This window comes from Sander lucioperca, chromosome 9 (assembly GCF_008315115.2).
Source record: "Sander lucioperca isolate FBNREF2018 chromosome 9, SLUC_FBN_1.2, whole genome shotgun sequence".
Classification (NCBI taxonomy): domain Eukaryota; kingdom Metazoa; phylum Chordata; class Actinopteri; order Perciformes; family Percidae; genus Sander; species Sander lucioperca.
In genome coordinates, this window is record NC_050181.1 from 11,385,926 (window position 1) to 11,402,446 (window position 16,521).

Here is a 16,521-nt window from a genome sequence, read left to right on the forward strand (position 1 = left end):
CCGCCTGCGGGAATCTGGCCAACACACCAGGAAAACAAGAAATGAAGAAGAATGAAAAAAACTTGTAGTGAAATTCGATTCTCTCGGGAAAGAAGAGAAGTTTAAATTTGAGCCGTCTTGCTCGCTCTTTCATTCTCAGTCTCACTCCCTGTTCTCGCAGCTAAGCTAATTATTAATGAATGCGGTTTCTGTTGAACCTTGGAGAGGTGTCAGCGCTGCAGTCACTGAGGGTTAAGAAATCTTGACATTTAAGACAGGGATGCATGAAAATACATCGTCTTGCTTGAGTTGATGCTTGTTTTTCTTCCCCTCCCGCTCTCCTCTCCAAGATGCATGTTTTCTTCTCCCTCCTGGGCTGTCTCCAGTTGTTTTACCACTGACAAGCTGGGATGGCATTAAGGAGATATCAAATAGAGCCACAGTGTATTAATCAGGGGGACCAAAGGTCAAGGGTGAAGAGGCATGGTCAAGCTTTTCCGATAAATGCTAATGCTAAAGCTAACACATGAATCTCGGGTTGTTTATCCATATGCAAGTGATTTTTGCCGTCCTCTGTAGAAAAGAAAAAAAGAGGTGTTGATATAAGGTTTTTTTTATGGGCATTTGGCAGACTAACAATATATATATTTTCAAAAATATTCCCAGTGTACTGAAACATAGATCCAAGTGTCTGAAGTTATCCTTAAAAAGTGAAATAATTGTAAGTTGAAGTCTAGCCCAAGTTTTATGGGTCACTATGAGGTAGTTTGATTAAAAAGAATTAGACCCTATTTTCCGAATTCATGTGTGTGCTGTGCGTGTTTTTAAGTAATGGATAGCACCTCTTGAAACTTGCAGAGCAAACCCTATTTTAATGAAGCAACCATACAGTAACTCAGCATATTTCTGTGCGCACAACATTTTTTTCTTCTCCAAGCTGATCACATAAATCAAATTTCCGTGAGTAACTAAGAGCCGGGGAAAATAAAAGAGCATCCAAGTAAACTCTTGCGCAGTGAAGAAATATTAATAGAGTCATTGCATAGTAAAGCACAGTGCTGCAGCATTCCTCACAGTGGCTGGCTGACTGACTGACTGGCTAGCTGACTGTCCACTGGGTCCTGCGCCTGATCTGCTGCAGTGTTGAGGGAGCCGTACACACACACACACACGCACGCACGCACGCACGCACGCACGCACGCACGCACACACACACACACACACACACACACACACACACGCACACAGGCTCCCCTGCTGATTGAAGCCCAGCCCAGCCCAGTCCCGCCTGGCCCAGCACTCCCTTAGAGCCAGTGCAGTGAGGCAGGCGGTGAAGGGGCATGCTGGGGGACAGATTGTCATCCTCCTTTCTCCCCCTGGGAGGCTCACTGTGGCTGCTGGTCCAGCCAAGACCTGGGGAACAGCCTCCTTCCTGTTTGTGCTGTAGCCTACCTGAAGTGGTCAACTGTCCTTCCTCTCCACACCACCTGCAACTCAGTTCTACAGGAGATGACACCATAACCCCCTCGTCACAAACTGCTCCACCTACATCCTAAACACAACCTCTTGCCATCTTTCATCGCAGCACAGTTAGGTTGAATCGCTCATCGCCAAAGCTTAATACGCCTGCCTGTTATAAACCTATGAGTGAATACTGTATAACATACTGACCATTTCAAGTATTCCACGTTACTAATTTAGTCTTGCCACAGCGATATGCAATTAAAACACATGTATTTCTAACGTAAAAACGCTATATGCAGCGTCACAGAGGTAATGACATGCATGCTGTGAAGTGTATTTTGGGCCCAGTGTGATTCACTTTTAATATTTCAAACACTTCAAATCCAGACATCTGCATTAGTCCTCCCCAAGCCCTCCACCCCAAATCCACCTTTCCTGAATAATGGTGTAATTAAATGTCTCCCTTTACTTGTCTTTCTTTTTCTCTTTTGAAAAAAAGGTTTAATTTTTGAAAGCAAGCATCAAAATTAAGCCCTCTTGACAGTTCTTGTTAACCCTTTCTCTGTGACTTTGCCCTGCCCTGATTTAACACTTGTTTTTCTTACAAACAAATACACAACAAACAGCAAGCAGGGCCAAACTTAATGACAAAAGAAAAACTTGTGTTTTTATGTTAAGCATTTGTCCAAATGAAATGTTGATAATATTTCTAAAACAACTGAGTAAAATATATTATTAACAGCAACTTTAAATCCCTATTATTTTGTTATCTGGCATTCATATGTTGTGTTTGCTAGTGTGTTGCTGACCTCAGTGACCTCAATGTAATAGTATGCAGTTGTTATAGAGGATAGGAAATGTGTTACGCGGCAGTAAGTCATCTCTGGCATGCTTTCAGAGTTCAAACACTGCGGTTATGGATTGTTACATGATGCAGATTTTCACAGAAAAAAAATGAGGCAGATCCTGCCCAAAGCACAAACATCCTCCGTCATTTTAGAGGCCTGGCATTATTTCAAGAAACATTATTATTGATTGTCATCATTAGTACTGATTTCAGTTTGTCCATGTTGATGGAACGACATCAGTGTAGCAGGGACACATCTCTGCGATAAGTAATGGAATTCCACTTTTCATTGTGTCTCACTATCATGGAAAGAAAAAGCCTAGTAAAGGATGACTGGCCGCCCTACTTTCCTCCTCTGGCCTTCCATTTGTCTAACTTTCCTGGGATGCCACTGGGGCACTGTGATTTCTGGGACAGTGACCAAGTGCTCCTGTCTGAGCTGGGGGACGTGGGTAATGTGGACAAAGTAGTTGACAGTTTGCCGCTTCCCTATGGTTGAGAGACAGAGCCATGAGGGCCAGAATAATGGACACCCAGACCACAGAGTCAGGACAGCGCTTGATGTTCCAGCTCTTTGTGTCAGGCCCTGTGTGAAAAAAATCCCCATTGACTGCAGTTTTGGGGGTGTGCGCATTTCTCCTCCAAGTGTGTGTGGAAATGTGTTGTGTACATGATGTTAGGCCAGAGCAACTCGCTGCTAAGGCACTGATGAAACCCCGGGAAGTGAATCCTTATTTCATCTACTGTTTTTCTACCTTGTTTGGTAAAAGATAGCAGCCTTGTTGGCTGCTCCTCTCAGTCGTCTCACACAACTCCTCCTTCTCATCCTGTAGCATAGTGGATTTGATTGATCTGTAGCAAGGGGGGGAGGGACTTGACATTTCTCAGTGATGTGTAAAAAACATATTGTGTTTGCTAAGAAAAAAAAAGGGGATAAGAGGGAGACAGGCTGAGTATACACACAACGCAAACACACACACACACACACACACACACACACACACAAACACACATACACACATACACACACATATACAATACTTATATCTGAGGTTGGGTGTCTCATGGTAAATAGCACCTCCTCTACCTGTGCGTATTTGTGTGTGTTAATCAGCTGCATGGTGCAAAAAGTCATGTCTAGCCACCTGGCACTTTAGTTGACAGCTACTGGGAATTATCAGTGTTTCATTTTGACTGGATTTGATGTCTTAAAACAGGGATGTAGCAGGACTACTGTGAGTAAAGCCCAGCCCTGTGCCTCCTCCAACAGCTCTGTGTCCTCTAAGCTCTCGGTCCTAAATCAACTGAGTGATTCGTTCATCTGACTGGAATTAGTCCCAAAAAATCGACCACCCCTCTCTGTCTCAGTCAGGGAGATTGGAGGCTTAGCTAATGTAAAAAATTATCTCACCACCTCCTCTATTAGATCTTAAGTGGTTGTGTCACAAACAGGGCCGTACATGATAGTGTGTTGTTCAGACACACATTGCTATTTGGGCATCAGAACAGGAAAAGTGTTGAGATGACACATGCATTGTCTCATGGGAGAGGCTCACTACTTTTCCCAGTAACTGTAAAAAGATCCCATCTCTGAATATGAAGTAGGGTCATAGTGTTACATCAGACAAGTTGTCAGCTTTTTGTTTATTCATTGAATCCCCAATCCCCAATGTGCCACAAATACACTCACACAAACACATCTCTTATGACAACCACTACGTACAGATCTCTAGTACAACACACAAGAAGATGAGGTTTGGCTGCTGTAAACATGGCCATGCTTTGCTTCACTAGAATGGCTTTTGAACAAAGTCTAGCTTTCTATAGAAGTGGCAGATGAGTGATAGCAAAAACACTTTTCTGATAAGATAAGGTCCTGGACCTGGATAAGAGTTTGGCTTCTTAAATAGAAGAGGTGTACTCCGTTGCTGTTAGGCAGTGATAAGCCATCTTGAACTGCTTCCAGGACCTCAGACACAAAAGTCCAGGTGCCAGCAGTGAGTTATTTCCAAAACCATGGTCCCTGAAAGGTTTCAGGAGGGGTTAAAAACAATAGACTCACAAATGCATGTTTAGTAAGCACTATGTTTAGGAGTGAGCTTTGGGCAAAACCTGCTAACAAATGTCAAATTATCTGATTAAAAAATGGAAGTGGGTAAGTAGTTATGTAAATATAACTTTATTTATTTATGTAATTATTGCACTTTATGGGCTACAAAGTGCTTCACAACACACAAAAGACCCAGGGCAATCATTGCTATTTTCACCCAACTGAAATAGAAACTTCACAGAATATCTTTAGAATCTATAGTTTTACACTAAATCAACTACAATGAAAATATTTTTTGTAATTATTTTTTAGTGGTATTTTACAGTGAAAAGTCTTTTATTTTGCACTGGTGGTTGTAAAAAGATTTCACAACATTTAAAAATGGCCAGACAGGTGGGTCTGAGTATGAGGGTAACAATACTTTTGCTTCAGATTTTTGTGGTATTTTGGCAAAAAGCCATTTATGTTTTAAGGACTTTCTTACTTCCACCAAATGTAACACCAAACATCCTTTAGCTTTAGCCCCAGTACATTTAACATGATAATTAATTATACCTCTTTTAGTCTGGAATGTATACATAATAGGCATTTTTGCAACAAAAGTGTGAAGAATAAGCACCGGAAATTATATGTTGCCTTCTTTCTGATCGTGCGCACAGCTCACACTATGACAGAGTGGTAAATGTCTACAAGAATTAAATTGTAATACTTTTTTTCAAATTATGCGTATTATTTAGCATTTAAAATTTAGAGACAACATTTTCCACCATATGTATAATAGTCCAAAGGGAAACAGTGTCATCAGGAAAATTAATGACTTACTCTCTTAAAAATATATTCATATATCTTGCTAAACCTCAAATAAGCTCCATTAATTGCATAAATCAAAACATTCTACAGGGGTTTTAAAAGCTGTGCCGCTGTATACAGAAATGGCAAACTTACCTGTTCCCAGCATTAAGGAGCTTGTTTGAACAGGAGTATTTACTCTGGGAAAGGGTGCTATAAATGAACATAGAGGAAGTGGTGCACAAAGAGCAGTTCAGGCTGGCTTAGAGGAAACTGAGACCTGCGTGTGAAGGGGGAATTTTTAGTGGTTACTTGCAGAAAATGAAGAAAAAAACTCAATAATTTGTATAAAGCTCTTTCAAATGTCTTTATTAACCTTACATATATGGATATATTGAACTTGACTAAGCTATGCTTCTTTTCTTTATTTCTTAAAAAAGTTTTCATGCACTGCAGCTTAAGGCTGAATTTATATCTTACTAGTAAATATGGCTATGGCACATTTTATGCCATCCCCTATAGGAGCTCTCCAAATGAGGTTGTTTTGTTCCATATAGGAGACATTTAAAAGAGAAAGAAGGAGGGGGTAGGGACAGAACTCCCAGAGAGGGACAGGCCTTAAGATGGAGGTCTTCCTCCCAGGACGTGACAGGCTGTTGGCTGGAGGATGCTCAGGAAGGCCTTGGCAGACCAACAAAGACAGCCCTTCAGCTGCAGGGTGTAGTTTTTCAGGCCCCAGCATCCCCTTTGGCAGCAGCACAGAGAGTGCTGGCGTGCACAGGCCCCCGGCCCGAGAGACAGGGAAGTAAGGCCCACTCTTTTATTTACTCAGGCTGCTGCTGAGGCCTGGGCATTTCTTGTCTGGGTGAAGAAGGAAAAAAACAAGTCTCTCTTTCTGTTTCCTCTTGAGGTCTCCTGAGGAAGGTTGCTCTTTCATCTACAGTTGTTCACACACTTGTTTCGGCCATTGCGCTTGTATCTGTGTATGCTATGTGTACGTGTGTCTGCACATCTATATGTTTGTTACTGTGAGTGAGTGTGCAGGGTGTGCACTCATGCTCTCTTGTGTGTATATTACCGAGTGTGTGCGTGTGACAGGAAAACTGTAGTAAGTCTGACTATGAGGGTCAACTGTACCTAAAATTTAGTTTTAGCTCTGAATGCTCTAAAACAGATTTCATTTTTTTCTTTTTTTAATCAGGCATTTTGTGGCCAATACAGTAAGACAAAGGACTAAGTGACTGCTGAGTTTTTGGTCCAGCACACATACAACATATTTTAGTCAAATTGATGATACCTTGAATAGTACAATAGGTGCAATTCAGAGGCAAATTAATTACATTATTACTCTGTAATTGTAATGGTATTATTTTAATATACAGCAGTTCTGTAATATTTCACAAACCTAATATTAACATAGCTATTTGCCCAATGTTTGCGACGCCCACATGTACCCCACAGATACGGCTTTATGTATGTGTGTTATTGGAGCTAAGGCACTAAATAAATAATATACATTGAGTAAACAAACCAAAAAAATTGAATGATGTTGTCCTGACAGCTTAGTAATGTCTTAAGGCAAAGACATCCTCATTTAAGACAGTAGAATTTAATTTAGCCTTGTATACATGCCCATTTATTTGTTTGTTTTATATTATTGTCTCCAAGCCAATATGTTTGACTGTAAGGCATTGGCTGGGTCATTCTTCTTGCACTGTCTTCTTCTCCTATACCCTGGGAGGCAGTGTGAGTGAGGGCAGATCCGCCCCCTCTGTGGAGGAGGGCATAGCACTGAGTCACCCATCCTCCCTCAAACCAGAGAGAGAGAGAGAAAACATTGAGACATGTATGAGAGATAAAGCGAGTAAATCAGGCAAGGTTTGCTTCTTGAGTTAGATGTGTGTGCAGAGTGGGCGCCTTGCCAGGGGTGGGAGGTTTCCGGGAGGGCCACGGTGTGGAGGTGGGCTCTCAATGTGCCGCTTTCAGCAGTTTGGAGGGGCAAGGGAATGGCCTCCGACCCCATCTGTTTCCTGAAGATAGGCCCTGATGGGGGTAAGTGCTCAGAGAGGGCATGATATCCTGACAAAGGGCAGATCTCCCAGCAAAAACAACAGAATGGGGGAGAGAGAGAGAGATAGAGAGATTTAGATTTGTCAGCTGAAGGAGAGTACAGGTTGGATCCTGGAAAGAGCTTGTGCTTTTCCTTCGTCCCTCTCATAAATCTTTGCAGTTTCCTCTTGTTTTTCCCATTCCAAGTTTTGGCCTTTTGACACCTTTTTTTCTGAAGGGGTTGGGATTACTTTGTTTTATTTAGGTAAGGAAGTTCACAGCACTTAGAATTCGGCAGCGGGAAGAAGTGGTCTGTAACCTTTTGAACTTGTGGAAAGTGGTGTTCTGTGTTTTCCATTCATATCACTGTGCAGTGAACCAGGGGAATGGAATGTCGGCAAAGAAGCGATTTGAAAAGGGACACATAAAGTGATTGTAAAACAAATGGGTGTTGCATTGTCAGTGGACTGGTGTTCACCGGTCATTCTCTGCACCTGCTTGTCCTTGAGTGAGATGGTTAGCCACTCGGTTGTCTTCCTCTATCCGTTTCCCTGTCCCCTTCGTGCCCCCCTCTGCATCAGCACACAGCACATTCATCCATCCTGTATCAGTTGCCTCACGGCTTAGCGCAGACCACACAGACAAATATGATAATAATGCATATTCTATAATCTGATATCTATTGACTGATGTTCTGAAAAGCCCATGTTTCATGAAAATCATCTGTTTTGCAGTGGATGCTTCCTAATGGCTATGCATAGCTGTGGTCTAAATTGCACATTTAATCTTCTCTTTCACCCTTGAAAACTGCTTTTCCCAGTTTTTTTCTTGTCTTAAGGTCATTTCAAGGGCTCTTATTTTTCAAATATGTTCTAGTAATTGTTCATTTCATAATAGAAATGTTCTAATTCACCTCATGCCGGGCTTACGTCCTAAAGTACACTCATTGTCTTGTGTTAGCTTTAAATGTCAAAGAGATTGTGTTTTGAGTCACAGTGGGCTAAGCCATTACATGGCCTCATACAAGGTTAATTGTGGTAAAAGTATTTCCACTTATTCTCTTCTCTAATTATACTTTAAATTGCATATTTAAGTGTAACTTTCTAGATAACACCTAAGGAGAGGTATTATTTCCACTGAAGAAAAAATTGTCTAAGTTGCAAAGAATTCTAAATGTATTCACCACAACCTTATCATTACTACGACAAATAACACCACGGTGGCCCACCTTTTCTATTTGAAAGAGTGAAAGTCTTACAAAACACCTCTCTTGCTCACTCTGTCATTCTCTCCCCATCTTATTCCTATTGACTTACCACTGATTCCCTCTTTTCTTTGTTTTGTCCCTCTTTCTTTTTTTTTCTTCAGACGGTGGTGATCTTGAGGATGACCCATCATGTTCTTGGCCAGCATCATCTCCCTCCAGTAAGGATCAGACTTCTCCAGGACACTGCGAGGACTATGATTTTGGGGAGGATGAAGGGGGCCCTGGCCTGCCATACCCATGCCAGTTCTGTGACAAGTCCTTTAGCCGCTTAAGCTTCCTCAAGCGTCACGAACAGAGCCACGGTGATAAACTACCTTTCAGCTGTACCTTTTGCAGTCGCTTGTTTAAGCACAAGCGCAGTCGAGATCGACACGTGAAGCTACACACCGGTGATAAGAAGTACCACTGCGGAGAGTGTGACTCTGCCTTTTCCCGCAGTGATCACCTCAAAATCCACATGAAAACTCACGCCTCTAACAAACCCCACAAGTGCCCTGTGTGCCGCCGAGGCTTCCTTTCCTCCAGCTCTCTCCACGGCCACATGCAAGTACACGAAAGGGGCAAAGACGGCAGCAGCTCAAGCCTTTCTAGATCTGATGAATGGAAGCTGAAAGAAACTCGCAAATGCAGTCGTTGTGAAGAGGGCTTTGATGTCCCAGAGGAGCTCCAGAGGCACATCGCCGAGTGCCACCCTGAGTGCTCTCCATCAGAGGATGGAGGCCTGGGTGCCACCCTGCAGTGCATTTACTGCCATGAGCCCTTCAGTGACGAGGGTACCCTGCTGACCCACATTGACCAGGCCCACAGCCGAGACAGGAAGGGCCACACTTGTGCTATCTGCTCTGAGCACTTTCTGTCTGTTGAGGACCTCTATGCTCACATGGACATCCACCAGCTCCCCGAATCTAGTAACCATAGCAACAGCCCTTCTTTGCTGACTGTGGGCTACACCTCTGTCTCTAGCACCACTCCTGACTCCAACATCTCTGTCGACAGCTCCACAATGGTGGAGACAGCACCACCTGTGCCCAAGACAAGGGGGAGGAGAAAGAGGGCTGCTCAGAACACATCAGACATGGGAGGACGTGCCTCCAAACAGCCTAAGGTCTCATACAGTTGCATCTACTGCAACAAGCAAGTATTCTCCAGTTTGGCTGTGCTTCAAATTCACCTGCGAACCATGCATCTGGACAAGCCAGAGCAGGCTCATACTTGCCAGTTTTGTTTGGAGGTTCTGCCATCTTTATTAAATCTAAATGAACATCTTAAGCAGGTCCACAATGCAGAAGACCATGCTGCCCTGTTGGTCAGCTTGCCTGATGCCCTCCTTCAGTGTAACTTCTGCCCTGAGGTATTGAGTGACCTCAACGCACTCCAGGAACACATTCGCTGCTCCCACGGCTTTCCCAGTCCTGTGGCAAAGGAGAGCAATGCCTTCTTCTGCCCCCAATGCTTCATGGGGTTCTTGACAGAGGCTACCTTGGAGGAGCATGTTCGTCAGACTCACTGTGATGGGGGAAGCCTGCGCTTTGACTCTCCTCTGGCTGTAACACCCAAGGAGTCTATAGTAGAGGTGTACTCCTGTTCGTACTGCACCAATTCCCCCATATTCAACAGTGTTCTGAAGCTCAACAAGCACATCAAGGAGAATCACAAGAACATTCCACTGGCACTGAACTACATCAACAATGGAAAGAAATCCATGCGCACTCTCAGCCCCTCTTCTCCAATATCTGTGGAGCACACCATGCTGAAACAAGGTGGCTCAGCCTCACGCACTACCAGTGAGTTCATATGTAACCAGTGTGGAGCCAAGTATACCAGTCTAGACCTTTTCCAGACTCACCTAAAAACTCATCTGGATGGCCTGCAACCTCAACTCACCTGCCCACAGTGCAACAAAGAGTTCCCCAACCAAGAGTCCCTGCTGAAGCATGTGACAATTCACTTTACTATTACCTCCACTTATTACATCTGTGAGAGCTGTGACAAGCAATTCACTTCAGTGGATGACCTGCAGAAGCACCTACTTGACATGCATACCTTTGTTTTCTTTCGTTGCACTCTGTGTCAGGAGGTGTTTGACTCAAAGGTGTCTACCCAGCTCCACCTGGCTGTAAAGCACAGCAATGAGAAAAAGGTGTACCGCTGCACCTCCTGCAACTGGGACTTCAGGCATGAGACTGACCTACAACTACATGTCAAACACAGCCATCTGGAAAACCAGGGCCGTGCCCACCGCTGCATTTTTTGTGGGGAGTCCTTTGGCACAGAGGTGGAGCTGCAGTGCCACATCACTACCCATAGCAAGAAGTATAACTGTCGCTTCTGCAGTAAGGCCTTCCATGCCATTGTCCTTTTGGAGAAGCATTTGAGGGAGAAACACTGTGTGTTTGAGGGAAAGGCACAGAACTGTGGTGCCAATGGCTCTACTGTAAGTGGTGGGGAAGGCCAACCTAAAGAAGATGCTGAACTACATGGTCTCCTAACTAACAGTCATGGTACAGGGGCAGCAGTTGGACCTGTGGTGGAGTCTCAGAACAGCCATGATGGAAGTGAGGAAGAGGTGGACACTGCAGACCCCATGTATGGCTGTGACATCTGTGGGGCATCTTACACCATGGACTCACTCCTCACTAACCACCAGTTGAGGGACCACAATATACGCCCTGGTGAGAGTGCCATGATGAAAAGGAAAGCTGAAATGATCAAGGGCAACCACAAGTGCAATGTTTGCTCGCGCACCTTCTTCTCTGATGCTGGGCTGAGGGAACATATGCAGACCCACCTTGGACCTGTCAAACACTATATGTGCCCCATCTGTGGGGAGCGCTTCCCTTCCTTGCTCACCCTGACTGAGCACAAGGTCACCCATAGCAAAAGTCTGGACACAGGCAGCTGTCGCATTTGTAAGATGCCACTGCATAGTGAGGAGGACTTCCTGGAGCATTGCCAGATGCACCCTGACCTGAGGAACTCCCTGACAGGTTTCCGCTGTGTTGTGTGCATGCAGACAGTCACCTCTACATTGGAGCTCAAGATTCATGGTACCTTCCACATGCAAAAGACAGGGACTATGTCCGGCAACCACCAACCCATGGGCCGTAGCAATATAATTTCTCATAATCAGCAGCAACAACATATCCAAAAACCTTTCAAGTGCGCCTCATGCCTGAAAGATTTTCGGTCTAAACAAGACCTGGTAAAGCTGGACATCAACGGACTGCCTTATGGACTCTGTGCATCCTGCGTGACAGTAGCTGGCTCCAAGAGCTCCAGTCCAACAGTAAACGGAGGAAGGCAACAGCAGCATCATGGTGGCGCCACCACTCCAGCAACAACTACAGCCGCATGGATCCAGGGGGAGAGTCTTAGCCCTGGAGACGGGAAAGGCAAAGCTGTCTCTTCTTCATCTTCATCCTCTTCCACATCCTCATCAACCGCTGCCAAGACACGATGCTCCAGCTGTAATGTGAAGTTTGAGTCTGAAGCAGAGTTGCAAAACCATATCCAGACAGTGCATCGGGAACAGGCTGGGGACAGCAACAGCGGGCAGCTCAAGACCCCCCAGATGTCCCCCATGCCCAGAGCCAGTCCCTCACAAACTGAAGAGGTATTGTTAGTGTTGTATTGAATGGGGTTGAATAGTTCATGAAAATATGCTGAGGTTCACAATTTTTTCTTTGTATTGCTATGTTAAATTGGTAAAACAAAGTGATTTCTAGTGCGTAATATACATTTTTTATCTAAAGTTTATTATAATAATCCCTTTCCTCTTGGTCTTATTTTCCAGAAGAAGACATACCAGTGCATCAAATGTCAGATGGTGTTCTACAGTGAATGGGACATCCAAGTCCATGTGGCCAACCACATGCTGGGTAGGAGATAACTCTTTTTGTTTCATTCATTGTGGTCTCTGTTGCACTCCTGGAACAAAGTCATAAAAACAGTGCTTGTTGTGTAATATCTATGTAAATATGTTTTTTTTCTACATTGTAGCATACATTTAATCAATGTGGCTTTTAGGTGTGCGATTTAAATATTAGAGGGAATGATTTTATGTGATCATCATCGAAACAATTTACAAATCGTTACAGGAATTTCACCAAATTTCACAACTAGTATTTGATAATTTTAAATAAATTTCAGGCATAGTCTTTTTATACTTTTTAAAAAGGTGAATCACATACAAAGGACTGATGTGATATATGTAATAAAATATTTGACCCTGTCTCATTCAGGCTCACAAGTATCTGGATCACATCACCAAATAGGTGGAATTATTTTAATATTTTGACCATCAACTGCATCCCCAGTGTTGTGCATTTATAAACCCATCGTATTCATTTCCCCATGCATGTGAATGGTATAATATAGTATGTGTGCATGCTTGTGGAGCAGAATCTCTCCACTTCAAACCACTCTGTATGGAGGTAGTTTGAAGTAGTGGAAATATACAGATTATTGAAATATTAAAATACCAAAACAGATTTTATTCAAACAAAAATTTCAAATATTATTCCATAGTTTTTGAAAAATCTCCACATTGCTACCGTACATTATTTTGTTTGTTTGTTTATTGTGCCTCCTCACTTAAGCAGTCTGTTCTGATGACTGAGATCTGAATACAATACTTTCATGCTCGCTGCATTAATGACGTCAAATAAACTGAAAAAATGGATATTTGATTTTTATTACCTTATGTATCACAAATTTATTCCAAATTCCTCATTTTCTTTCACAAGATTCCTAAAGAAAGAGTGCTGGTGTAAGACGAACCTCCACATTTTCAAAATGTCTTTACTTTTGGTTGTCATTTGTATGCAGGCAGAATAATTTGTAGAGAACAGACAATTGGAAAACAGGTTGTCTTGCCTGCCGTAAGTAGGCGTCTGAATTCCAGTCTCACGTTCCTTTATTCATTCATTTATTCAGCTCGTTTGGCGGCTCTTTCATTACACTGCATTATCTGTTGTCTTCAGTGGGAGAGAGACTCATTGATCTGGAACCAAACCGCCTCTCTGTTTGGGACACGCTTCTAGGCGCAGGTGAATTTAAACACGGTGGGCAATTCTATCAGGACCGGTAGGCAATTCTATCAGGGACCCACTGTTTGTGCATAAACAATCAGAAGCATGTGATTTGTGATTTTGATGCTTCGGTGTATTTGCAAAGGAGAGAGACGAGCTGAGAGTGTGTAGGTGTGTATTTTGTATTCATCTTTGCGATCTGCTCACCCACTATTCTACTGGGGGTGCCTAATACAGTACCATGCTAGCATTAGTCCTTTCTCTCGCAAAGGCAGGCACGAAGCACACTGGGAGGGTAGAAAACAAACCCCCCTACTGGTTATTTTATGTCTGTCAGCCGCACAAGCACACAGTTTCCCCATAATAGTGGAATTCAGACAGCTTAAGATAACAGGAGGATAGGTGATTGGGTTATTGTCTGATGTCTTACTTCTCTGATATGCCATTGCTTTGTATTCAACATGATCACAGGTTTCATCAGACTTCTCAAAAGGGTTTCTGTTAGATGCATTCGTTTGATGATTTCTAAAATATGGAGAAAACAAAACTCATTGTAATTTTGGTAGGAATATGAAGTTGTCAAAAAGTGACTGCATTTGTAAAACAAACAAACAAATATGAAACCAAATCGAATAAAGAAAACATATTTGACTATATATATATATATATATATATATATATATATATCTTCTGAAGAATTGGTCTCTTTTAATGTAGAATGGGGTTAAATCCAATCCAGCCTGTAATAACTGCAAAGCCAATTTGGGCCAAAAACAGAAAAAAAAATACTCATTTGGAAAAGCTCTAAATACCTTCTCTACTGAAAAGGGGACACTTTCTCCTTTTAATGGCCATCTGCACAGGAGAGGGGAAACAGGGGGCTGGGGTCATCTCCGCTCAGCTGTCAGCGTTATTAGCGTAGGTAATGGAGCAGACGCTGGATTCATAGGGGTGTTGTTTTCATCCATGCCCCGCTCCATGGTGTCAGTTCACACTGATAACTCTATATATAGTGATGTGCCGTGACATAACCATAGTGCTAAGTGTATGGAACAACAAAACCTGAGCCTGTCTCACCCAGACAAGTCCATATTAGCTGCCTTTGTAATGCAATAGTCTCTCTAAACCAAGTGCACTCAGCCTCCACCCTCACCTCCTCCGATCGGTCCGAGGTGCTTGGGCTGCCTCTTCTGTACGTCTGCCAGCACATTTTGATGCACGGATATTACACTCAAACGATGAAGGTCCTGTTTCAGACATAAAGCCCAGCTACTCAACATTTACTATGACAATAGAGGTAAATGAAAGGGAAGGAGGTGGCCATGGGTGCAGAGGGGTGTGTTGCAGACCAGCCTAAGCCAAGCCTGTGAACGGCCCCACGTGTTTTAAGATGGAGGCCGCAGCCTGCTAGGGCCCAGATGGATCAGTACACATTTGCTGTACAGCTGGTCGCTCTGTTTGGGGACCTGGTGTGATACTCCTATGGAGAAAAAAATGATATCGCCACCATCCAAGGAGCAATTTAATAGCAGGCCAGAAGACAGCTGGCCACTCTTTAGTTTAGAGTTTTTTTGGCATGGCTCACTTACAGAATTGAGGGTGTCCGATTTTTCTCTAGAGACACACAGATTTATACAGCTTTCAGCTGCTGCAGTCACTATCAAACCTTTTATTTATATTTTTCTTTGAGATTAGAAAACAAATCTGTCATGCAGTTCAATTTGCCATCTTGATCTGTAGTAATTGCATTGGAAATAAAATATTTTAAATCACAGTGCTTTCACAAAGTGTTTTTTTTAAGAGGACTTTTGAAGGTCTTTCATTGACACAAAAGCCTGTTTGGTTTTATCAGCATGCCATCATGCCACCCCATTGCTTCACTTTGACCCCACTGTAAACTATGACATTTGGAGCCTCATGGGGGGCACGTTTGGCCCATTTATCGCACTGTTTCAAATGTCCCTGTGTGGATTTTCAGAGCCCTGACATGTTTTGAAGCGTGGGCTCTGTCTTAAAGGGTTTTAAAAGGTGAAAAGGGTTTTAGCTTTCCTGTTATATCTGCTTTCAATCCAATTCTCATCTCACTCCTGTCCATTCCAAGCAGCTATTGCCAAGGTGGCAGTGCTCAGAAGGACAATTGTAAACAAACAAACCAAACATATCCCAGAAAAGTGTTTTTGGGGTCACCTCTACGGGTTTTTTGGGTTGGTGACAGCAGTGAGCTTGAAGCCAAGTCAGGGAGGAGCCTTCTCTCACAGAGAGGAGCCGGTGGCCTGGTCGGCCCAGGCAGAGGGGGGCACTGGAGGGGTGGAAAGGTTCGGGGGCGGAAAGGGAAAGGCACATTTGCTGTACAGCTGGCCGCTCTGTGTGAAGCAGGCACTGTGGGCCGTTACAGAGCTGGAGAGGAGAGCGAGTGAGAGGCCTTTAGCTCTCCTCTAGTTTCTCCTCCTCCTCTCTGTTCTCTCTTTCTCCTTTCCCCCCTCTCTCAGTCCACCATCACTCCATTTTCCTCTGCCTCAGTAGCTCTCACATTTTCATATTAATCGTGCTCCAACCTGGCAAAACATACTGTGTTGGCTGTCAGTGGGGGAACAGACAGGAGGCACACTGTAACAGTATTTGAAGCTGGAAGGCTTGTTTTGTTTTTTGCTAAAGGCCGCAAATTATCCTTGACACATATCCTATTGTCTTGGGCCCCTAGAGCAACTTGGCCAGTGTATGTTGATTACATGGTCTCCATCACTGTGTCTGTCCTGGTGGCAACACATTTACTACTCTATTCACTATTAAGTGATTTTTTCTACTGGTGCATAAACAGAATTTGGTATTTTCCTTCTTTGTTTCTTTTCCTATAATACTCTTTGATTGGGTATGTCTGTTGATGTTCCCTTAGTTTCTGGGACTCATTCATAGAGCACACACACACACATGTAATCTGCTAACAAACATGGCCAAACACTCCTTGTTTGACTCCTAGGGGGCTGGATAAGAGTCAGAACTCAATAGACAACACAGGAACAGGATCAATCTTATGAAATAAATAAGA

General features: G+C 43.4%; 1 protein-coding gene across 8 annotated transcripts in view; it reads left to right on the forward strand.

Annotated features, from left to right (window-relative positions):
• Nucleotides 1-16,521, forward strand: part of LOC116046048 (zinc finger protein 521) — a 91,216-nt gene that overhangs the window by 31,358 nt on the left and 43,337 nt on the right. For 4 of the 8 annotated variants that reach the window (XM_031294184.2, XM_031294183.2, XM_031294177.2 and 1 more), the window contains exons 4-6: nucleotides 8,547-12,058; nucleotides 12,239-12,323; nucleotides 12,687-12,719. In XM_031294184.2, coding sequence (XP_031150044.1) covers nucleotides 8,903-12,058; nucleotides 12,239-12,323; nucleotides 12,687-12,719 — 3,274 coding nt within the window. In that variant the 5' untranslated portion in view covers nucleotides 8,547-8,902. Of the gene's footprint in view, nucleotides 1-7,160; nucleotides 7,182-8,546; nucleotides 12,059-12,238; nucleotides 12,324-12,686; nucleotides 12,720-16,521 lie in introns of those variants that run through there. The other 4 variants (XM_031294182.2, XM_031294179.2, XM_031294180.2 and 1 more) reach the window with 4 other exon arrangements.